General features: G+C 40.8%; 1 protein-coding gene across 1 annotated transcript; it reads left to right on the top strand.

The window, feature by feature from the left end:
* The first annotated feature begins 216 nt into the window (after positions 1-216).
* LOC311002114 (F-box/WD repeat-containing protein 7-like) lies at positions 217-25,875 on the top strand. The gene is made up of 13 exons (XM_083993355.1): positions 217-497; positions 4,269-4,351; positions 5,317-5,452; positions 7,150-7,284; positions 8,452-8,575; positions 12,838-12,974; positions 13,105-13,218; positions 19,788-19,969; positions 20,741-20,966; positions 21,185-21,251; positions 21,390-21,533; positions 23,884-24,033; positions 25,456-25,875. Exons 1-13 carry the CDS (start codon positions 459-461, stop codon positions 25,587-25,589), a joined length of 1,671 nt encoding a protein of 556 aa, XP_083849481.1. The 5' UTR covers positions 217-458; the 3' UTR covers positions 25,590-25,875.

The raw sequence follows: 25,875 nt of genomic DNA, 5'->3' as shown, positions 1-25,875 counted from the left end.
CACACACACACACACACACACACACACACACACACACACACACACACCTCCGCGCGGCTCCACCCCTCTCTCTCCCTCGCGCGGCGGACAGAGACATGTCCCTGCGTGTTCCTGTTGGAGGTCGAGCGACATAGAGAGAGAGTCAGAGAGAGAGAGAGAGAGTCAGTCAGTTTCCTCCAGTGGAGCAGCAGCAGCAGCAGCAGCACGCGCCCTGCCTGCACGGACTCAACCCACCCGTAGCTGCTGATCATATCCATTAACAACACTTCTTCTTCTCTATCGATTGTAACCGATTGATTGATTGATTGACCGGATGGATTGTTGACGTCGCGGATCGATGGACGTGTGGATTTAACGTTTTCACCTCAACCCGTTTTATTTTATTTTATTTCATTTTTTTATTCCTGTTCTCACGCTCCTCGGGTCTGCGGGAGGGTTTCACCGACCGGGGCGCAGCCATGGGTTTCTACGGCACCTTGAAGCTCATCTTCTACAAAGTGAGTAGACTAGTAGGCTATTAGCTATTGATTATCGGAAACTGGTTTGATTGATTGGTTGAGAGTCTTGGTAGTGGTTGACACGCGTGTTCCCCGGCGTCAGGACACAGAGAGCTGAGCTGTTCGTGCAGGAATTGAAGGTTGTCGCGGGGATGACGAGGCGTTTCTCCTCTGACAGCGGAGAGCGTGTGTGTGTGTGTGTGTGTGCGGATTCGTGTGTGTGTGTCTGTGTGTATGTGATGGACCACTGCGGAACCAGGAGAGAGAGAGGCTACTCATCCCTCTCTCTTTACCTTCTCCTGTCTGTGTGTGTGTGTGTGTGTGTGTCTTTGATTATTGGTTATTGGCTCTGTGGAAGGTGTCTGTCTGCTGCACTTTGAGCCTCAAAAAATCAAGAAAAATCAGTTTTTTGGGGGAAAAAAGTGCTGCAAACTGTAAAAAAAATCTGTTGAAATCTTGTTGGGAATAAAAGTTCTGGATCAATAACTGTGATCAGATCATAGATTCCATAGCCTCTTCATATCCAAACCCATGATGAGACGTGACAGCTCCTCTGCTCCTCTGCTTCTCTGCAACATGAAAATGCAAATGTCCAGTCAGTGGGCCGGTGCTGCTCAGGCTCCATGTGCTTTAATAACACAACTAAAGATGTAAAACGAGATAAAAAGCCTCAGTTTATAGAGTTTGAAGCTTCAAACCAGATGAATGAAACCTGAGAAAACGACATTTCCTGCTTTGAAATGACACAGAGAACACAACACCAATAAATTGATGCTTTTTGCTTCTCTGCACTGTAAAAAAAAAAAAAAAGAAAGAAATACACATTTTAAAGCAGCATGAAACACTATAATAATGTGTATGAATGAATCCGTCTTAATGCAGGAATAATGTGAAGTGAACTACACATGTGTTTCCAACTCACAGGTCTGGATTTAACAGTAAACACATTTTATTTTGTTCTTCACCCCCAAGTCAAGTTTTTTTCTTTTTTTTTTTTCTTTTGGGTTTAATGAAATCCACACAGACGGACGCCACAGCTGGTATTAAAGCCACACACACACACACACACACACATGAAAAAAAAGGAAAAGTCAGAAAATGAAAAGCAGATTATGAGTTTAGGTCAGAGAGACGAGCCATGTGTGATCGTAGGTTTGATTCCACACAAGTACAACTGTGCATTGGACTGATAAGAGGAAGAAGGACACAACACACATACACACACACACAGAGCCTCCAGTGTGTGTGTGTGTGTGTGTGTGTGTGTGTGTGTGCGTGTGTGTGCAGCCCCGTTAGCGTGTGCTGCTCTATTTTAGACCCGTGCTGCACCGGCGACATTCCTCCGATTTTCTGCATTCCTGCGTTCATTCACTGAGGGCGAGTCGCAGAGGGAGACAGGGAGAGAGGGAGAGAGGAGCTGATTCAGACTCTGGGTCGATGTGTTTGTGGATCCCTCACAGCGTAGGAGTTTCCAGCGTCGTCTCCGTTACAATACTCACACAGTTTAGTTTATCTGCATCTCCTCATGAAACAACTGTTGTAACATTTCAGAAAACCACAAACATCTGACGTTCAGATCGGATCAGAGAGACGAGGTGAAGCTGAAACAAACTTCCAGGTTCAGGAAATACTAAGAAAAGAATCTCATTGATGTGAGGAATGAGAAGTCAAACCTCTCTTCTCTCTGTCATGAAACCGAGACGACGAGGGCGCGACCGATCAATCAGCTGATCGGAGACTCACGGTGGCTGATAAGAACCTATTTTTAAAAACTACAAAAACGACAAACCGTCTTGTCTGATGTATTGTTTATAGTTTATTGTCCTTTAGATCCCCATTAGTCTCCATAGAGATAAAGACTATTATTCTTCCTGGTTCACATTAAATCAAACAATTATTGCAACAATTATATCATTACAGCATTTATACAACCAATTAGGTAACACTTTACTTGACGCCTATCCTCTATAACTCATTATAACCATACTTATGAGGTATAATGCAGTTATAGCATTGTATAACTATAGTTATAAACACTCAGAAATGATCATAATGCTTTATAACAGTAATCATAACACACTTTAAAGCATTTTATCTTGACTTATAAGGTCAGGTATTATAATACGCTATAGTTGTTAGTAACTCACTGACAATGCCCACATTTATAATGCATTATAAATATAGTTATAATGCATTATAATTGTCTTATAAATGTGTATAACTATCATTATTAACACTCTAGACTTTATTACAATAAGCATAACACATTATAGAGCATTATAACTCTTATTATAATACTTGACCTTATAAGCCATTATAAAATGCTCTATGATGTGTTATGCTTATTGTTATAAAGCCTTATGTGATTAATGAGTGTTGATAAAATCAAATAAAGTGTTACCGAAAAGGACATATAAGATCATTCATCCTAAACATGATTGTAGAAATGTATATTAGTAGTACAATGTAAATGTGTTAACATGATAAAGAGGAATAATATAGTTTTTTACATGATTATAGAAGAATACATGAGGTAACCTGAAGCATAAATTGGACCAAGTTGTTCAACGCAGATGTATTAACATGCTTGAGTTCATCATGATTTCCTATTTTCATCGTAGGCTATTGCAACATAATATGACGAAACACAGCTTCTCCCGGTTTCATTTTAGAACTCCAGTGGTTGTGATCAAGTGTAATGAAAATGTAGAAATGGCATCCTGTCATTGGTCAAGTCAAGTCAAGTCATTCATTCACTTTGTTTCTATAGATTTGCTCAGTTACTCATTTGTGGATTTTCACCTTTTTTCTTTTGATTCAGAGTTTACTGCAGAGCTGCACACAGAGGACGTGTTCAATAATCAAAGTTATTTATTGTTAAACAGTGAAGTGTTGAGTCTCCAGTACAGATTTATCACATGTTTGAATCTTATTTGAGGGATTGTTGCAAAAAAAACGTGTGTTAATGTAAACAGAAGGTGAAGTATTAGACGATTCATCAGTTTTTACTCCCTAATATCGATATCGGTCCCAAAAACCCCACACCAGTCTGACCCTACCTTTATATTTATATTATATTATATTATATGTTCATCTGCACTACTGGATACTTGAATTTCCATTGGGATCAATGAAGTATCTCCAAGTCTGTCTCTGATATTGTTTAATAATAATAAATTATATAATGGTTTTGTTGTTTCGCAGCCTTTTACAAACACATATTGTAGAGTCTGGTCTGTAACGGCAGCTGGACAGAGGAGTTAACGGAGATCAACACCAGGAAGTAGAAAAAAAAACGACTTAAACTAAAAGGTTTTATAGAGTTTTATAGATCTGGATGTTTATGAAACGTTAGAATTACAGCTTCATCTTCGCAGCAGCAGCAGCGACGGTGGAGTTGATCTTTGTCTTGTGACGTGATGAAAGAGATTGCGAGCGACGTGTTGAAGTGAGTCACGGAGGCCGAGGCCACGTCGTCCTGTATAAACAAACAACTCATTCATTAAAACATGAGGAAACCGACGAGCAGCAAAAACAAACAGCAACACAAACACAAAGGCACCGACTCACTTCAGGTGACACAAATGAACTCGTCCATGCACGACAACGACGACGAGATGCGTGACGGACCTGTAGAGTGAGTCACCATGCGATTGCAAAGGCCTCACCATCCCTCTCTCTCTCTCTCTCTCTCTCTCTGTGTGTTTGTGTGTTTGTGTGTGTGTGTGTGTCTGTGTGTGTGTGTGTGTGTCTTTGTCTCTCGACCTTCAGATGAAGAGGAAGTTGGATCATGGTCCAGACGGCCGGCCGTTCCCCTCGGGGAAGAAACACTGCAAAGGCAACGGCTACCTCAGGTAACACACACACACACACACACAGTTCACCCTCTGCATAAGTATTAAATAGGGCTGCACGATGTTGGGAAAAACTAACATGTAATATATATTTATGTTGTGATATTAAAGGGATAGTTCAACATTTTGGCAATTTGGCCCATTGCCATAATCCCTATAGTCTTAACAGTAGGTTTGTTACCTTTAATTGTCGGTGCAAGCTGTTTTTAGAACGGTGGAGCAGAGCCGTGAGCTGCTCAGAGCTACGCTACGGAGGCTAATGGGATTTCTTGGTTTCCCTCATCAAACTCATCAAATACACAATCCAACAACTCCACAACGCTCTGGTGGACAAGTTGTGACCTGCACATTCACCACGCTATGAGATAATAACACAACGTTACCAGACAGAGTTGTTTTAGAGGGAAATACAGAGACTGCTTGATGAAAAACTGTCCCTGAAGGCAACATGCATCAGTGGTTTTGCGTGAATTTCCCTCTAAAACAACTCTGTCTCATAACGTTGTGTTATTATCTCATAGCGTGGTGAATGTGCAGGTCACAACTTGTCCACCAGAGCGTTGTGGAGTTGTTGGATTGTGTATTTGATGAGTTTGATGAGGGAAACTTGCACCGACTTCTTGAGTTAAGTAATGGTGCATTTTATTATAAGTAACTGTGTTATAACAGGGGAAACAGTAACTTTTTTGCTTACTCGCTAAAGTAACAGTTTAGTAACACCTTTATTACATAAGGCCTTTATTCCCATCACTGGCTAAATATAAACAAATGACTCGTATCGGGTCTCTGGCTTCCTTTTTCTCCTGGCCGGGTTCAGGCCAAGAAATAATAACAAAGTTGACATGTTCTAAAAAAAAAAGATGGCGTTGCTCAGACGATGTATCGTGCAGCCCCAGTATCAACCACCAAAAACAGTCACGTTGCATTGTGGGTATTTTAACGCCCCGTCGTGCTCCTCTCTGCAGTCCCGCCAGTCTGGTTCCGGCCACTCCCACCACATTCGGCGACCTGCGATTGGCCAACGGGCACTCGGCTCAGAGGCGGCGGGTCACCTCGGGTCCGCCGCCCAACGGCCTTCAGGACTGGCTTCACACGTTCCAGGTCAGCACACACACACACACACACACACACACACACACACACACACACACACACACACACACACACACACACACACGGACACACACACAGTACCACATCTAAAGCTGCTTCTGTTCCACTACAACATTTACAAGACAGGAGCCAATAGGATGATTTATGGTTTTATACATTGTAGTTTTAATTAAATTCAATAAAATTTTTGTATTTTCCAACATAATAAGAGACACTGGTTGCACATTTAGTGAATCCACATCTTTCACTCCTTGTTAAAGGGATAGTTCACCCAAAATTTAAATTGCACTCATTATCTCCTCCCCCTCATGTGGACTAAGGGCTGGGAGAAGTTTCAGAGTCCTCCGTGGCTTCTCTGAGTTACAGGGGGTCTCGGCGTAGCAGTGCATGTCCATATAACGGTTGCAAATGGATACCAACTGTCTTCGTAACAAAAAGACACACCAAAAAACATCCAAATACCTCCATGCTGCTCGTATGTAATGTCCGTCTTGTATTGAAGCCCCGAAATGCGAAATTGTCCCGAAAAAAATGTAATAAGTCTATATTTCAAGCTTGTTTTGTAGCGGAAGCTCGTCTTCCTGGTTCATCATGGAGGTATTTGGATGTTTTTTGGTGTGTCTTTTTGTTACGAAGACAGTTGGTATCCATTTGCAACCGTCATATGGACATGCACTGCTACGCCGAGACCCCCTGTAACTCAGAGAAGCCACGGAGGACTCTGAAACTTCTCCCAGCCCTTAGTCCACATGAGGGGGAGTAGATAATGAGTGAAATTTCACTCAATTTTGGGTGAACTATCCCTTTAACAGACTCTCCCGTCCTGCAGCGCCATAAAATGCACCCGCTTTCCCCTTGATGTTCTGCATTTTGGTATAAAGTGAGTGTGTGAGCATCTTCCGCTGGGTGCACGACAACACAGAGCGGCAGAAGAAACACGCCTGTAGGCCGCTCTTATGTAACTAATAAAAAAAACATACAAACACAGACACACACACACACACACATGCACATGCACATTCAAATGAAAAACATAAGTCTCTCTTTTCTGGCTGGGGGAACAAGTTGAAACGATTTCAGAGAGGCGGAAACACTTTCAAACTCAAGAACGAACACACACGCTCTCAAAGAAACTCTCACTATGTCCTGGCAAACACATGTGCACAGAAGAACAAGAACAGATACATGGAAAGAGGAATGTTTAAAAGTAAATGGGGGGAAAGAAACACTTGAAATCTGACATAAAAAAGGTTAGGGTTACACCTATTGTTAGAGAGAAGAAATTAAAAAATAAATGGAAAAAGAAACTGAGTAAAGGGGGAAAAAAACAACATTCACAGTTTTATGTTTCTGATTAAAAGTAAATGGAAACGGAAACGTAAAAATTAATGGAAAAAGAAATGTTAAATGTCAAATTGTAAAAGAAACTTCTAGAAATTAAATGGAAAAACAAATGCTTAGAAGTAAATGGAAAAAGAAATTAAACAAAATAGTTATTACTAGAGAAATGGCAGTATAATGGAAGTATAAATGGAAACAGAAGTCCTTTAAGTCACAGGGAAGTAAAGGGGAAAACATGAGAATAAATAGTTAAAAGTAAATGGAAAACAGAATGATTAGATATATCTTATCCTTGTGTATATAAACACACAGATCTAATCACCTCTTCCCTCCTCCTCCTCCAGGCGTGGAGCGGCCCCGAGCGGCTGCTGGCCCTGGACGAGCTGATCGACCGGTGTGAGACCAACCAGGTGAAGCACATGATGCAGGTGATCGAGCCGCAGTTCCAGAGAGACTTCATCTCCCTGCTGCCCAAAGAGGTAAAGAGGTTCACACACTAAACACCTTTAGAGCTGCATAAACGAGACCAAGGGTTCTCAAAGTGGGGTCCGGGGACCCCCAGGGGTCCTTGAGAGGGTTCAAGGGGGTCCTCAACTTCTTTCTTGAAATTTTATCACTATTTTTCTAGAATTAAACTTTTTTTTTTGTTTTGTTTTATGAGAATCTTTTTTTTTTTTTTTTTTTGACATTTTACCACTTTCCCTAGAATGGAAATATAAAAATTAAAAGTTGAGGGTGTCGTCAACTTTTAACCTTTTTTTTTTTTGGAGGATCTTCTTTTTTTTCCACTTTACCTAGTATTTTTTTTAAACTTTTTTTGAGGAATTTTACCACTTTTTTTCTAGAATTGTCTAATTTATTATTTTTTTTTTAGACATTTACCACTTTCCCTAGAATGGAAAAAAAAAAATTAAAAGTTGAGGGGGTCCTCAACTTTTTCTTGAAATTGTTTCACTTTTTTTTCTAGAATTTTAAAACTTTTTTTTGAGAATCTTCTGTTTTTTTCCACTTTTCCTAGAATTTTTTAAAAACTTTTTTTTTCAAGGAATTTTACCACTTTTTTCTAGAAAATTCTTAAGTGTTTATTTCTTTTTCTTTTTTGAAATATTACCACTGTTTTTTGGATTTTTTTTTTTTTTTCCTTTTTTTTTGGGAGAATTTTTACCACTTTTTTCTAGAAATGTTTAAATGTTTTTGGAGAAATTGAACCAATTTCTCTACAATATTTCCCCAAATTCACACCATTGACCCTAATTTGAACGTACATTGGACTAACAAAGTAATGTTCTTCGGTCTCAGAACAAATATTTGTGTATTTCTGGTGTTTGCTTCAAAATTTTGTCCAATGGGGGTCCATGGTCTACTTTGTGTCAATTTAGGGGTCCTTGATGTGAAAAAGTTTGGGAACTACCGTACTAGACGAATGCTGTCCCTGGCAGACAATATTTTGTCCGACCCAACGCATGTTTTATTTGAAGAATACCAGTTGCTGTTGGTCTGGAGATGTGTTTATTATTGTCTGATGTTTATTTGGTGTTATATTTTGTTATATTTTGTAATTTTGGACACAAGGAAACAAACCGATCCGGGGTGAGGATGTAACCAACACGTGGACTCTGTGTGTGTGTGTGTGTGTGTGTTTGCAGTTGGCCCTGTACGTGCTGACCTTCCTGGCTCCCAGAGACCTGCTGCAGGCGGCCCAGACCTGCCGCTACTGGAGGATCCTGGCCGAGGACAACCTGCTGTGGAGGGAGAAGTGCCGCGAGGAAGGTAAACAACAACACAAACACAAACACTCTGCACATACCAAAACACACACAATGCTGGTTTCACTGTTGTGTCTTTTGTTGCTGCTGTTTTCTGTCTTAACTCTGTGCTTTTTTGTTTTGTGTTGGGCTTTGAATTGATTGATCTGATTGTATTGTATTGTATTTATTAGCACATAAAAGATTTACACTGCTCAAAAAATAAAGGGAACACTTAAACAACACATCTTAGAGCTCAATTAATGAAATATTGCAGTTTAAAATCGTCATTCAATATATATAATAGTAGAGTGTGTTGAGAACAAAATAACATAAAAATGATCAATGTAAATCAAAATTATCATCCCAGGTTGATTTCACACGGGTGTGATATACTTGGAGTTACAATGTGTTGTTTAAGTGTTCCCTTTATGTTTTTGAGCAGTGTATAAAACAGCATATTAAAAAGTGGAACAACAACAAAAAACATACAAAGTATACAGTAGATAAAGCAAATGTGCCGGAGAAACCCAAAAAAAAAACTAAGGGCTTGTCAAGTGGTCCTCCAAAAAGCAAACATTCAACATAAATTGAATTTACAGAATGAAAAAAAACAACATAAAACAATTAAAAAGAGAGAAAATCAATATTGTGTGAAAATTCAAGATAAACATTCAACATTTATTTGTTAAGATAAGCATTCAACATCAATTTATAAAGAAGATTGAAGATATGAATAACGATGAGAGATTTTTGTTCCATTTACTGTGCAGTGCCACTTCCCTCTTGTTTATTATTTCAGCACCAAGGTCGTGTCCTCGATATCATCTCTGGGAATTTGGTGGATTTAGTCGCCTGAGGAAAAGTTTACATTCTTTATATATATAAACATAAAATACAAACTAATATCGATGCGTTAAATACCAAATACCTTGACTAAATGACTATTCATAGGGTTTAAAAACATTCTGTCCTTCATGGAAGTTAGGGGTAGATACATTTTCAAGGGGAAAAAGAAAATTCGATCTTCTTTATGGGAAGATTTACAGATTTCTTCATTTCTGTGTTGGGTGTGGCTCTGCTGTAGGAATTTAGATGTAAAATAATGACGTAGAATAAATAGTTTGAGGTGTATTCTCAGCAGCAGATGATGAGTACACACAGTTGGGGGCTGGAGAGAGCATTTGTTGCTCGTCGTGGGACTTTTTTGGGAGTTTAAATAAACTACAGCAGCGTGTGTTCACGATAATGAAGGATCGTGTGTGTGGCTCACTGATGTGTTTTTAATGGTGTTTGGAAAACAGTGGAGCTCCTCGGCTCAGAGGAATGAGATAAATTGGTTTGGTTTATTGTCGGTTTTTCGGTGGAATTTGTCGTAAAATATTTGTCAGAAATGCAGTTTTTCTTTTAATTGTGGCGACTCGAGGCTGATATTTTCCTCCTCCTCCTCCTCATCCGGTTCTCTTGCGGTGTGTTTTTGGCTTGATGAAACTTCTCGTAAAAAAGAGAAACCTTGGAAATGAAAAGAGAGGAAGGAACGGTTGCATGTTGAGCTGCAGCTGTAGGAGGTGGAGGTGCGGTAGCGAGAGAGGGAGGGAAGGAAAGAGGGAGGGAAGGAGGGAGGGAGAGAGGACAAACGCCGGCTGCTGCAGGTGTGTCTATGTATGAAAACCAGGATTCAAATAGAGACAGGAGCTTTTTACTGGATGTATAGAGCTTTCTAACCTGAGTGTGACATGCAAATACAGCCACACACACACAGCCAGTCACTCCTCCTTCATTCAGCGCAATGCAGAGGCTCTCTCTCTCTCTCTCTGTGTGTGTGTGTGTGTGTGTGTGTGCTTCGCTCCGGGCTTTGTGCCAATCAGCCGACGAGATTCACTGCCAGCGCTCAGCAGCCATACCAATGAGGCTACCTCACGTTAGCGCCACACCGCAGCCATACTAATGAAGCCGGCGTTAACTGCACCTCACCGGCTTCATAAATAAATACTAAGGCTAATTTATATTTTGCACTAACACTCTGTTAGGGGTGTTGTACCGGTGGGAACGGGCCGGCCGGCGCTCGCTCGCTACTCTCCGAGAATGTAAATGCTGCTAGTAGAAACACCAGCACAGCGCCAGCCAGGTTACATACTAATGCAGCTTCAAGTCCTGTCAGGTGTGCTGCTGCTGCTGCTGCTGCTGCTGCTGGGTTTACGTTTACGTGGTGATCAAAGTAAACCGAGTTGAGTCACACCCACTAGTACTTCTACGTCGTGTATATGTCAAGTTAAAGCTTCATTCATACAGTGAAATGTGTAATATTTCAATAATTGAGTGAAAAAAATCCACAAAAAGTGTTGCAATATTTTCAGAAACAGAGAAAAATTCATTATGATTTGAGAATTAAGTTGTGTTTTATAGTTAAAAGTCAAGTAGGTAGATGTTTGTGTTAAAGCTCCTTCAAAATAAAGGTAGATGTTTGTGTTAAAGCTCCTTCAGAATAAAGGTAGATGTTTGTGTTAAAGCTCCATACAGTATAAAGGTATATGTTTGTGTTAAAGCTCCTTCAAAATAAAGGTAGATGTTTGTGTTAAAGCTCCTTCAGAATAAAGGTAGATGTTTGTGTTAAAGCTCCTTCAAAATAAAGGTAGATGTTTGAATTAAAGCTCCTTCAGAATAAAGGTAGATGTTTGTGTTAAAGCTCCTTCAGAATAAAGGTAGATGTTTGTGTTAAAGCTCCTTCAGAATAAAGGTAGATGTTTGTGTTAAAGCTCCTTCAGAATAAAGGTAGATGTTTGTGTTAAAGCTCCTTCAGAATAAAGGTAGATGATTGTGTTAAAGCTCCATACGGTATAAAGGTAGATGTTTGTGTTAAAGCTCCATACAGTATAAAGGTAGATGTTTGTGTTAAAGCTCCTTCAAAATAAAGGTAGATGTTTGTATTAAAGCTCCATACAGTATAAAGGTAGATGTTTGTGTTAAAGCTCCATACAGTATAAAGGTAGATGTTTGTATTAAAGCTCAATACAGTATAAAGGTAGATGTTTGTATTAAAGCTCCATACAGTATAAAGGTAGATGTTTGTGTTAAAGCTCCATACAGTATAAAGGTAGATGTTTGTGTTAAAGCTCCATACAGTATAAAGGTAGATGTTTGTGTTAAAGCTCCATACAGTATAAAGGTAGATGTTTGTGTTAAAGCTCCATACGGTATAAAGGTAGATGTTTGTATTAAAGCTCCATACAGTATAAAGGTAGATGTTTGTATTAAAGCTCCATACAGTATAAAGGTACAGTATGTCTGTGTTAAAGCTCCATACAGTATAAAGGTAGATGTTTGTGTTAAAGCTCTATACAGTATAAAGGTAGATGTTTGTGTTAAAGCTCCATACAGTATAAAGGTAGATGTTTGTGTTAAAGCTCTATACAGTATAAAGGTAGATGTTTGTGTTAAAGCTCCATACAGTATAAAGGTAGATGTCCATGTGTAGTGTGATTATAAAGCAGCTCTAGGTTCTATATTAATACTGTGAAAGTATCAAAGCATCAGTCCACAGAGAAATGCACACAGCCTGTATTCAGAAACTGAGCCTTAAAAAACCAGCCGTCAGGACTCCCTGTCACTTTGTGATGTCACAACAAAGCCCCGCCCCCTCACCACCACCTGGACCTAAACATCCATCGAACACTTTGCACGATTGTTTTTTTTCTCTGAGTGTTTTATTCTGAAATCTGCTCTTATTTTTATTGGCTCAGTCAGAAAACAGAAGCTCAGAGTCTCCTCCTCTCCCCTCTTCTGATTGGCTGACACCGATCTGTTGTTACTATAGCGACAATATAGTGAGTTATAAATGTTCATAGGAGGCTGGTTTAGTGTCAATCAATCAATCAAATTTTATTTATATAGCACCTTTCAAAGCAAATAGATGCCGTTCAAAGTATATATATATAGGAGGTAAAACAAGAAAAAGCATGGAGACTAATGCACGAAGATTAAAAACAACAAAAAATAAAATATAGCAATAGAAAATAGATAAATAAAATAACAACTTTTAACAACAATAACATTTTATAAAATAGAATAGAATAAAATGCGGGATAGAAATAGGAGAAAGATAACAATAAGAAAGAGTATAAAGATGTAAAATAGAATAAAATCACTATGAGACTATAGCATAAAAGACAGATTAAAAAGATGGGTTTTTAGCCTACGTTTAAAAGTGTCCATGTTTGTGACGGATGAAGTTCATTTTCTCTTGATGGATTGATGCAGCTCTCTCTCTCTCTCTCTCTCTCTCTCCAGGTATCTCGGAGAGTGCGTCGTCTCGCCGTAGGAAGTGTGCGCGGCCGGGCGCGGCGGTCAGTCCGTGGAAGTCGGCCTACATCCGACAGCACCGCATCGAGAACAACTGGAGGCAGGGGGACACACGGGAGCCCATGGTACATGACAGAACACACACACACACACAGAGTGACTGAACCGAGCAGAGCAGAGTGTGTGTGTGTGTGTGTGTGTGTTTGATGTGTAAACGTGGACTTAGTGTCGTTAAAGCTTTTTTTGTCCGTGCAGGTGTTGAAAGGTCACGACGACCACGTGATCACCTGCCTCCAGTTCAGCGGCGACCTCATCGTCAGCGGCTCCGACGACAACACACTCAAAGTCTGGTCGGCCATCACAGGAAAGGTAGGACAGCGTGTGTGTGTGTGTGTGTGTGTGTGTGTGTGTGTGTGTGTGTGTGTGTGTGTGTGTGTGTGTGTGTGTGTGTGTGTGTGTGTGTGTGTGTGTGTGTGTGTGTGTGTGTGTGTGTGTGTGTGTGTGTGTGTGTGTGTGTGTGTGTGTGTGTGTGTGTGTGTGTGTGTGTGTGTAGTTAAAACCATGTCAGAGAGGTGGAAACACGGTGAAACACAATAACACACGCACACAAGAACTCACACAAGCAGGACTACATATCGTCAAACACACATATACACATAACAAAAAAAGGGAAAACAGAAAAAGAAACACAGAATCATTTCACACCTGTAAATGGAGAGAAGAAATATACAAATAAACGGAAAAAGAAACAAAGTAAAGAGAAGAAATATACAAATAAATGGAAAAAGAAACAAATTAAACAGAGAAGAAATATACAAATAAACAGAAAAAGAAACAAAGTAAAAAGAAGAAATATACAAATAAATGGAAAAAGAAACAAAGTAAAGAGAAGAAATATACAAATAAACGGGAAAAGAAACAGAAAACAGAAGAAATATACAAATAAACGGAAAAAGAAACAAAGTGAACAGAAGAAATATACAAATAAACGGAAAAAGAAACAAAGTGAACAGAAGAAATATACAAATAAACGGGAAAAGAAACAGAATAAACAGAAAAAGAAACAAAGTAAAGAGAAGAAATATACAAATAAACTGAAAGAGAAACAAAGTAAAGAGAAGAAATATACAAATAAACGGAAAAAGAAACAGAGAAAACAGAAGAAATATACAAATAAATGGGAAAAGAAATAGAGAAAACCGAAGAAATATACAAATAAACGGGAAAAGAAACAGAATAAACAGAAAAAGAAACAAAGTAAAGAGAAGAAATATACAAATAAACTGAAAGAGAAACAAAGTAAAGAGAAGAAATATACAAATAAACGGAAAAAGAAACAGAGAAAACAGAAGAAATATACAAATAAATGGGAAAAGAAATAGAGAAAACAGAAGAAATATACAAATAAATGGGAAAAGAAATAGAGAAAACAGAGAAGAAATATACAAAAAACCTTAAAAAAGAAACAGAGAAGAAATATACAAATAAACGGAAAAAGAAATAGAATAAACAGAAAAAGAAACAAAGTAAAGAGAAGAAATATACAAATAAATGGGAAAAAAACAGAGTAAACAGAAAAAGAAACAAAGTAAAGAGAAGAAATATACAAATAAATGGGAAAAAAACAGAGTAAACAGAAAAAGAAACGCTTAAAGTCACAGGAATAAAGTTAAAAGTAAAAAATAAAAAAAACGGAAATCAAATATGTCAAGGGAAAAAAGTTGAAAGTTGAAAATGAAATTGTACCACAAACAGAAAAAGAAATGTTTCCAAGTAAATATAAAAAGAGAATACACACATGTTAAACATAATGTGCAGGACGTTGAGTGTGTGTCTGTGTGTGTCAGAGTCAGACTTATTGATTATGTAGATCAGGACTTTCTGCTGCCTCAGCTGTGGCCACACGCTGGTGAGAATTAAAAAGCAGGTTGTGTCGACTCGTGAGGACGCGTCGTCCTTTAGGAGATCGATAAGATTTTATATTCTTTTGGCAACTATATTGACAAATAATTGATAATTTTAGTCTTTTTTTTTAACCTAAAACACAAAATATTTGGTTTGAATCGTTTCTTTGAGACGTTTAATGACATCGTTTGAAAGTGGGACGTTTTCATTTTCACTGTCAAGAGAGAAAATTAATTGATGTGAGCTGTCGACCATCACATAATGGCTCGCTGTGTCATGTCCAGTGTGTGTGTGTGTGTGTGTGTGTGTGTGTGTGTGACGCAGCTTCATATGTGACCTTAATTAGAAAATGATAATACAATGGAGGTTTATGTAGGTCAGTGAGATCTAACAGAAAACTGCTCGGCTCAAATGTCTGAATAGAGGAGAGAGGGAGAGGAGGAGAGACGGAGGCAGACGGACCAGTTGTGTTAGTCAGGGTGTGTCGATTTAAACACTGCACACACACACATACACACACACACACATATACACACACACACAGACACACACTCAGCCTGGAGCAGCTGTTTGAATCCACATCCTGTGTGTGCAGAAGGTGAAGAGATGGTTCTCAGTGTCTGAAGACTCTCTCTCTCTTCACTTAGACTGTGTGTATTGTGGTATCGTGCACGCCCAGTATGCACACACACACACACACACACACATACACAGTGGATTCAGGATTAAAAATAACTGAATATATCCTCTGTGTGTGTGTGTGTGAGCTTCGTACCTCCACCACAGCTCGTCCATGTGAAGTAGATTCTCTGATTAGACTCTGCTGCATAAATTTGCATTTTACTGATTTCATGTTTCTGAACTTCACAGCTGATGAGCACACACAACAGTTTTTTGTCGTGTTTTATAGACAAATTGTCATTTAAAGACGACATCCTGATGCTGACATCTAGTTTTCTATATTAACACCAAGGGGGCTGGGTTTCCATTCATATCGATTTTTATTGAAAAGATCTGATATCGAATCATAGAATCCTTCGATCGATCTTTTAAATCTTTACAAATTCATGTTTCCTCCTTTGTTCAGTTCTACACAACTGTCCTGAAGGAGTTGCACTGGTTACTTCTGTAGTGGGTCATGTTAAAGCAGATATCAGTGGAATGTTTTTGTTAATATAAGTCCTAAATAGTCCTATTTTCCGTCAGCAATCACTTACATGAAGTATTTCAGCCTAAACACGAGTCTCTCCGTCACTCTGCTCTGCTGTAACCCGAGGAGAAAATTTTCCTTGTGGGATACAAGTGTTATCCAATGAGGAGAGAGAACGGCATGAAGGGCTGTGTGTGCAGCCAAGGGATGCTCGTGAATGTGGTGACGTAGCACGAGGACCAATTGATGCCTGACAAGGGCGGGGGCTGCTAACTCATGGTGCGTTCAAAGAAACTCGTACTTTGTGTTTTTCCTTCCTGTGAAGTCATACCAGTTCGATCTGGTACGAGTTCACGGGTCGGAAGTTACGAGTGGCCGTTATAGGGAACTTTCACAGACAACAGGATGGTAAAAACACGAGCTACGGGTTACCTGGAACGCTACCAAGTCGTAGTTGTGACTTGAAGCTGTAACTTACGGTTTCAAAAGCCTGCCTTGAACGCAGCATTAGCCGAAACGGCCGTGAAGCTGATATCTGCTTTAAATAAACGTGCATTAACGTAATTAACTCAGTGGTTCCCGACCTTTTTTTTGGCCCGTGACCCCATTTTGACATCACAAATTCCTGGCGACTCCGCGATCTCGTGACTGCACTAAAATTTGTGCCGTCAATCAAGATGCGCCAGCTCAGATATTGCATATTTGAACTCAATTTATATTCGAGAAAGTGAAAGTATAGAATACAGTTGTTTAAGATTGGGTGTGGAATTGTAATTGGTTAAAAAAATATTTTTAAGCTGTGTTCACACCGGACCTTTTGTTTTTCGAACGAGCGACGAGTTTAAATGTTAAGTCAATGCAAACGCGCGATTGAGCGACATCGCTGGGGCTCGGAGAGACAGACACATGGCAGTGGGCATGACGTCATCAAAGCGAAAATGCTACTCGAGCGATACGAGCGACAGCGACAAAAATAAAAGGTCCGGTGTGAACGCACCTTTACCAGTAATTTTGATCAACTACTAGACATTTCAGGCGACCCCACGGTTGAAAAACACTGACGTAACTGCTTTTGGGCCAATTCTTTATGTAAACATTGATATTTTTGACAATGCACCAGGTTACAGAGTTACAGTATGTCTTTCTTAGTTCTGTGAAAATCTCTTTCATAACCGAGCAAACCTGAAATATCTCTAAATGAATCAATATCGATTTGAATCTGAAATCGAATCGAATCGGGACCTTGTGAGTTGGAATCAAACAGTTTCATCCCTGATTCCCATGAGCCTTTGCAGCGGCAGGAAATTAAAATCAGGTTGTTGCAGCTTCAGTGAACTGATCCAGTTTTCCAGTTTGTGGTTTAACCTGAAGTTAACGGGTCAGGTGACGCAGTTTGAAACTCTGTGATTGGACGATCGTCGGTATCGAGTGGCTCCGCCCACTTAACGAGCGCAGAGTGTGAGGTCATCTGAGCCCACAGGAAGTGACATCATGAGTCATCAGAAGAACAAACGCTCTCGTTGATTCAGACGCTGGTTTCGGTGAAACATTCTTGAACCGGACACACCTGCTCTGTGTGTGTGTGTGTCTTCTTGCTCCCTGCAGAAAGAAAAACACACACACCCTCATCTGTAGCCTGCGGGGATGGTGTGTGTGTGTGTGTGTGTGTGTTTCCTCTTGTCTCTACATACAGCTGCTACACTATACCACACACACACACACACACACACACACGGCCACGTTAATTAACGGCGGTAGCTGCTGCAGTGTCTTCCAGGACAACAGTTGCCAAGGCAAAGTTTTCCTCCGTTGCCGCGGCAACCCCCAACACAACACCTTCCAAGGTGAAACTGTATTCTCTCGAGTGAGTGTGTGTGTGTGTGTGTGTGTGTGTGTGTGTGTGTGTGTGTGTGTGTGTGTGTGTGTGTGTGTGTGTCCTTCAAGGGCAGCTGTGAAAGTGGAACAAATATTGACACACATACTTCTTTTTGCAGTAACACACATACAGACCTGCAGACACACACACACACCTGCAGACACACACACACACACACACACTGGATGTAGAGAAAACAGCTTTTTCCCAGAAGAAGAACTGGATGACTGAGAGCTGTGGATGTTTCTGAGGTTTTAACTGAATTCAGGTTTAATTAAGACTGGATTTATTTATCAGTCTCAGGATTTAAAACCTGTAGTGACTCATGTTCACAGTGTATATGAGTAATTTAGACTTGTAGAAATAAAATAACCAACATAACACAAAATGAACAATAGTATTTCTACTACAGCATAAAGTAGAATTTTTGTTTTAATTTGTATTAACTTTATTTATTGGAAGTAATTTGACAAGCAACAACTCAACAGAGGCTGAGTCTGATCCCTGCTACATCCCAGCCCATGTCATTGTACATCCAATAGTAACATGGAAACAATACAGTTTACAGACAAAATTAGTTTTTTAATTAATATTAGAATAAAAATGTTAATAAATAAATGAATAAAGGAGAGGAGCGGGGCTCAGAGATGCAGCTGTTACATGATCCACCACCATCCTCTGAGCCAGAGCTGCTGACATCACTGTGACATCATCAGGCTGCTTTCACACTTTTCATTGGTCGTCATAGATAGATGCTTTTATTGTCGTTTTTACACGTCCATACAACGAGACTTCCTTTGAGAGCAGTCCCTGTCATCATACCAGCTGTAGCGACTTAGCTGAGAGGCTAAGCATGGGCCGGATTGTCAGATGCACTATCAAAAAGAAACTCACTGAGATTCAGAACTAAAGATCAAAGTGTTTATTAACCAAACACAAAATAGGTTAACTCATAATTAAGTGTACAAACTAAAGCAAAGTAATCCCAGTGATCAACTAAAACAACGAAAAAGAGCAAAAAATATAGCGGTCAACAAAAAGTACGGCAACCCACGCTCAGCCCCTCTCTCTCTCTCTCTCTGAAACAAAGGAAAAGCAACAGGTGAACATAAGTACTAAACCCCGCCCATAATGATGTGACCTGCTACTGAAATGATCACATAAACTAAATCATATTCAAAATAAACAACACCAAAACAACTCTTAAGCTTAAAGGGATAGTTCAACATTTTGGCAAATCGGCCCATTGCCATAATCCCTATAGTCACAGCAGTAGGTTTGTTTCCTTTAATTGTCGGTGCAAGCTGTTTTTAGAACAGCGGAGCAGAGCCGTGAGCTGCTCAGAGCTACGCTATGGAGGCTCATGGGATTTCTTGGTTTCCCTCATCAAACTAATCAAATACACAATCCAACAACTCCAAAACGCTGTCGTGGACAAGTTGTGACCTGCACATTCACCACGCTATGAGATAATAACACAACGTTACCAGACAGAGTTGTTGTAGAGGTAAATTCATGCAAAACCTCTGATGTGTGTTTCCTTCAGGGACAGTTTTTCATCAACAGTCTCTGTATTTACCTCTAAAACAACTCTGTCTGGTAACGTTGTGTTATTATCTCATAGCGTGGTGAATGTGCAGGTCACAACTTGTCCACCAGAGCGTTGTGGAGTTGTTGGATTGTGTATTTGATGAGGGAAACCAAGAAATCCCATGAGCCTCCGTAGCGTAGCTCTGAGCAGCTCACGGCTCTGCTCCGCCGTTCTAAAAATAGCTTGCACTGACAATTAAAGGTAACAAACCTACTGCTATGACTATAGGGATTATGGCAATGGGCCAATTTGCCAAAATGTTGAACTATCCCTTTAACTAACAGAAAACCCAATTCATGGCTCCTACACCAGAATTTTAATAAATACTTAAAGAAAAAAAGACTAAAACATGAAAAAAAAGTGACGTACTGTCCCTTTAAACAGTTAATGACCACCTCTCTCTCTCTCTCTCTCAGTGTCTGCGGACGTTGACCGGCCACACCGGCGGCGTGTGGTGCAGTCAGATGGCGGTCGCCACGGTGATCAGCGGCTCCACGGACCGGACGCTGCGCGTGTGGGACGCCGAGAGCGGCGAGTGCGTCCACACGCTGTACGGACACACGTCCACCGTGCGCTGCATGCATCTCCACGGCAACAGGTAACATTCCATTCCACCCCTCTCTCCTCCATTCCATTCTCTTCTCTTACACATGCAGAGTTCCGGAACACTCCGCTGCTTTGCTACATTCTGTCTCCATGACTACCAGGAAGACCCACAGACCTGATTCATACATTCTATCTACACTGTGAAGGCTACGCTTTATGACGCACATACCCACCGCTGGTCACCGTGGTAACAAGATTAACTTTAATACACTGGAGTTGATTCATTGTCCACACACACACACACAGTAACACAATTAATACACATAAACACACTCCTAAGTGTGATACAAACGCACACATGTAGTAAATACACACACTACTACACACCGACTATGCATTATACATTCACACTAAAACAAATACACAATAATAAATACAAACACACACACTTGAAACACACAACTACACACCAACTGTCTCTACACAATCACAATTAATAGAAACTACACTTTAACTACAGTGTGGGCACACTCACATACACACAAACACAACTGTAGGCCAAACACACACACACACACACACACACATCTACAAAGACAAACGCACACATACACATCTACACAGTGCATAGACACAAACACACACACAGGAAGTGTAAACACACATTTACATGCTAAATACAGACTCACATTTACATAGCAAATACATACAATAATAACAACATTATGAAACTGGGTCACACACACACACACACACTCAGAGTTGAAGGAAGCTGATTGGCCGACGCTGCAGTGATGTAACTCTCTCTCTCTCTGTGTCTCAGGGTGGTGTCGGGCTCTCGGGACACGACGCTGCGTGTGTGGGACGTGTCGACCGGCCGCTGTGAACACGTGCTGACGGGCCACGTGGCGGCGGTGCGCTGCGTGCAGTACGACGGGCGCCGCGTGGTGTCGGGCGGCTACGACTACATGGTGAAGGTGTGGGACCCCGAGACCGAGGCGTGTCTACACACACTGCAGGGACACACCAACAGGGTGTACTCGCTACAGGTACACACACACACACACACACACACACACACACACACACACACACACCAAGATCAGTGAAGGAAGAGCTTCAAATTAAAAGTGTGATTATTATAACAGGCTTTTATTGTGAAAGTTATATAGGAGAACTTCAAAATAAAAGTGTGATTATTATAACAGACTTTTATTGTGGAGGTCATATCATATAAAACTTTCTTGTCGTTTCTCCGTCTTCACAGTTTGACGGCGCCTTCGTCGTCAGCGGCTCGTTGGACACGTCGATCAGAGTTTGGGACGCGGAGACAGGTACGGTGAGGTCACACCTCTGATGTCAGTTGATGTTGTTGTTGATGTTGTTGTTTTGAAAACGCGACGCACTGTGCCTTTAAATGAGCCCTGAGTCCTGATTGGCCCGTTCGCCCTCGTGTCCTCGTGTCTCTGCAGGCGGCTGCGTCCACACGCTGACCGGCCACCAGTCGCTGACCAGCGGGATGGAGCTGCGGGAAAACATCCTGGTGTCCGGGAACGCCGACTCCACGGTCCGAGTCTGGGACGTCCGGACGGGGCAGTGTCTGCACACGCTGCAAGGTGAGAGAGAGATGGAGAGAGGGGGGGGGGAAGAAAGAGTGAGAGGATGAAGGAAAGAAAGAAAGAAAGAGGCAGAGAGAGAGAGAGACGGAAAAGATGAAAGAAAGAAAGAAAGAGAGGGACAAAGGGAGAGAAAGAGAGAGAGAGACAGATAGAAGGGGTGAGGGGGAGAGAATGAAAGAAGGAAAAAGAAAGGGAGAGAGAGATGTAGAGAGAAAGAAAGGGAGAGAGGATAAAAGAAAGAAAGTGGCAGAGGGAGAGAGAATGAAAGAAAGAGAGGCGGAGGGAGCAAAAGAGGGAGAGGGTGAAAGAGAGAAAGAAAAAGAAAGAAAGAGGCGGAGGGAGAGGATGAAAGAAAGAGGGAGAGAATGAATGAAAGGAAAAGAGAGGAAGAGGATGAACGAGAGAGAGAGGGAGCAAAATAGAGGAAGAGGATGAAAGAAATAAAGAGAGGGACAGAGGGAGAGAAAGAGAGAGAGAGAGAGATGGAAGGAGGGAGAGGGGAGAGAATGAAAGAAAAAAAAAGAAAGAGGGAGACAAAAGGAGAGTGAAAGAAAGGGAGGGGGAGCGAAAGAGAGAGGATAAAAGAAAAAAGAAAGTGGCAGAGGGAGAGAGAAAGAGAGGGAGAGAATGAAAGAAAGAAAGAGGGAGAGAAAGAGAATGACAGGATAAAAGAAAGAAAGAGAGAGAGGATGGGAGGGAGAGGATGAAAGGGAGAGAGAAAGGTGCATCATGGGAAAGACGAGGGAGGAAGGAATGAAGGAAACAGCAGAGGAAGGGAGCGAGGAGATGAAGGAGAGAAGGGGGAGGGGGCGATAAAGCGTGGAGGGATGTGTTGAGTGGGGATGAAAACTTTATTTATAGAGACAGAGGAGACGAGGGAACAGAGGCAGCGGGAAATAAAGGTGATTCATCATAGAAAGTGGAAAAAAACAGGAGGATGAAGAGAAAAAAAAGGAGGAGAAAGAGAGAGAGAAACGACCCCACAGTGAAAAATAACAGAGAGAGAGAGAGAGAGAGGGAGAGAGAGGGAGAGGCTGAACTCAGCAGGTTTTCTGTTTGGATTCATCCTCAGGGGAACGAGAAGCAGAAACAGAAACAAGTTCAGAACATGAAACAGATGTGAAGACGTTTCATAAAGAAATAAAAGAAAAGAAAAGAAAAAGTATTAAAGATGGAGAGATGAAGTCTGTCAGGGTTCATCCTCAGGAGAACAAGAACCAGAGTTGATGCTGCTCCATCAAGGCAGCGACTGACAACATGGAGGAAAATAATCTGCGGAGGAAACTAAATATTTGACAGAATTTCAAGACAAGCAACAGAGCAAGAACAGAACAGAACAAGAAAGAACAAGTTGTATGAATTAAGTAAATAATAAAGTAAAGTCATTCATAAGAGACGGCCAAGGCTGAGCTCACTCCAACTAAACACCGGACCAAATAATTAATAGTTAAGCATAAGTTCTTATATACATTTAAATAAGTTCTTATATACGTTTAAATAAGTTCTTATATACGTTTAAATAAGTTCTTATATACGTTTAAATACACTGTCCATCCCAAAAAAAACAGTCACACACTGTAATATTTTGTTGGACCGCCTTTAGCTTTGATTACAACAGGCATTTGCTGTGACATCGTTCTTCTGCAATATCACAACATTTATTTCCGTCCAAGTTGAATTAAATTTTCAAAGATCCTCAATGGTTTGGACTCTGTGGTCACATTGGACCACGTTTCTTCCTGAAGACGATGGTTCCCCACTCTCCTTTCAGTTTTTAATAATGCGTTGGACAGTTTTTGCTTGATGCCAATAATTCAACCCTTCTGAAACAGATCAACATCTTTTCCATGACCACAGGACGTGTCTTCTAACATGGTTGTTTAAGAAATGAGACTGCATCAGTTGTTGCCAGCTGAAACATAATCATCCATGCCATAATTAACCAACTCTTACCTATTAGCTTAGTGTAGTAAATCCAAGTGGTGACTTTTTTTTCTTTTTTTTTTTGGACGGGCAGTGTATTTGAACACAAACATAATGAACCTCTTTGGACAAATAATTAATAAACTTTAAGAACAAAGCTGAAGAAGGATTACAGAGACGGCAAAACTGTTGCCACTGTTGTCTTTACTTCCTTTACTTCCTTCCTTTACTTGCGTAACGTCCTTCCACATTGGCTCCACCTATTGCACCATGGTTAAAGACTCCAGAACCAGAGCCATATCTGTCTGAAACCCGCCCTGAGTGAATCCACAGAGCGTTCGTCCTTCTGAGTCCAGTCCATCTGCTTCATCCTCTTCCTGTGTCTAAACATGGACGCCATTTTTTTTTCTCTCTCTCTTCTCAGGTCCGAACAAGCACCAGTCGGCGGTGACCTGCCTGCAGTTCTGCCGAGGTCTGGTTCTGTCCAGCTCCGACGACGGGACGGTCAAACTGTGGGACCTGCGGACCGGCGCCTGGCTGAGGGACGTGGTGGCGCTGCAGAGCCGGGGATCAGGTGAGCAGAGAGAGAGAGAGAGAGAGAGAGAGAGAGAGAAACCACCAGAACCTCAGTCTCTTTGAGTTCGTAAAGGTATAATACGTAGGAATTCCCCCCATCTAGCGGTGCGGTTGTATATCAGAACGTATTCTTGTTTGTTTATTGTTTGCACTTTAAAATATTACAAACAAGGAGTATATCACATGGAAGAAAGAAAATATACAATAGATAATATATGATAAACTACAATGAAACAGTGCTGGAGAGGTTAGAAACCCTAGGAGGGTTTATCGAGAACCTCACCATAAAATAAATAAGTAAAATTAAATGTATCTTATCGAAATAAAATAACAAATGAATTAATGAGAGAAAAAAAACAAAATTAAAACAAAATAACCAAAATAGTAGAATTATTATTCTTGATGTTGCATTCACGTGAAATTGGGCAGATGTCAGACAGACAACAGACGCTGCATGTAACAGGATAAACAAGCGTCTATGTGGTGATGTGGTATTGTTTACCTGACCCACGTTTTACCGTCTTTCTCTCGTCGATTAAAATGACATCCGGTTGGTTTGCCGACGGCCGTCTGCCTGACTGCACCTGAATGCAACATCAGTGCCTCCGTCCTTCCTCACACTACACAGTGGTGACAGTTTTAACAGGCGCTACCTGGAAAACTTTCTCCCCGAGCCGACAGCTCCGCTGAGTTTCCGTGGTTACCTACGGTCACGCTGCCACTCGGCGTAAAAAAAAAATGGCGATGCAACATGGCCGCCTCGGTTCGGTGCGTCGCCCACTTATGTATTTGTAACGACTTGTAACAACTCATTCTAAGGTACCAGAAAGCTTTCATTAGTATGTGGGTGTGAATCGACTTCAGTGAAATACGTATTTATTAAACAATATTTGATTTTTGCTAATTAAAAGGAAAAAGAAGAGTTCCCGCACACATGGCCAACTTGCAGAATTTATTGTATTGCAACGTTTCGGTGCTAGACCTTTTTCAAGCAAATGTTTGCGCCACCACAGGAAGCCATCTTAAATAGGAGTGGCTGTGTGGCACAAACCAATCACTTTCCCACATGTCTGGGTGTGAGGAATTCAAATATTAAATATCAACATACAATCAATAGAAACAGCATCAATATACAAAGGTGTAAAGAGCAATGAATACATACAATAAATACTAAGCTGCCGTGACTGGATACATTAGGTCCTAATGGAAGGTAATAGCTAATAATCACAGCCAGAAACAATAAATACGACAGATACAATAGAAAAATAGAAGACAGAGGGACTTGCAATAAAAATAGTGCAAGGCTACAATAGAAATCTGAAAAAGTCTGAACAAATCATGCAGAGTCTACCTCAATTAAAAGCCAAATAAGTTACACAGTGGGGCTTTAACCAATCACACGACTTCTTCTTCTCCACAGGCGGCGTGGTGTGGCGAATCAGAGCGTCCGACACTCGGCTGGTGTGCGCCGCCGGCAGCAGGAACGGGACGGAGGAAACCAAACTGCTGGTGCTGGACTTCGACCTGGACGACAAGAAGAAGGAAACGGATTGAAGAGACAAAAAAACACAAAAAAAAGACAAACAAACGAAGAAAAAAGAAGAAGTAGAGACAGTCGACAGTCGACCAGACAGGTATGAATGTTACAACACGCGCGTCCTGATTGGCTGAAAGAGACAGTCGGACAAAAAAAAACACCTGCTGCATTCTGGGAGAACGTTTAAAAGAAAAAAGAAGGAAAAAAAAAAAGGACAAAAAGGTCACGAAGAGAAACCTGACGAAGCTGCGTGGACGGACGAATGTTTGACGAAAATGGATGAAAATGGACGAAAAATGGCGG

Source organism: Trachurus trachurus (assembly GCF_905171665.1).
Source record: "Trachurus trachurus genome assembly, chromosome: 18".
Classification (NCBI taxonomy): Eukaryota; Metazoa; Chordata; class Actinopteri; order Carangiformes; family Carangidae; genus Trachurus; species Trachurus trachurus.
This window is presented reverse-complemented; position numbering and strand designations above follow the sequence as displayed.

Excerpts from the sequence above, each read along its gene's own strand:
- LOC311002114 (XM_083993355.1), top strand. The coding sequence starts at position 459 with ATGGGTTTCTACGGCACCTTGAAGCTCATCTTCTACAAA. Across the intron at positions 12,975-13,104 it reads GGGACACACGGGAGCCCATG|GTGTTGAAAGGTCACGACGA; the intron begins GTACATGACAGA and ends TTGTCCGTGCAG. Across the intron at positions 13,219-19,787 it reads GGTCGGCCATCACAGGAAAG|TGTCTGCGGACGTTGACCGG; the intron begins GTAGGACAGCGT and ends TCTCTCTCTCAG.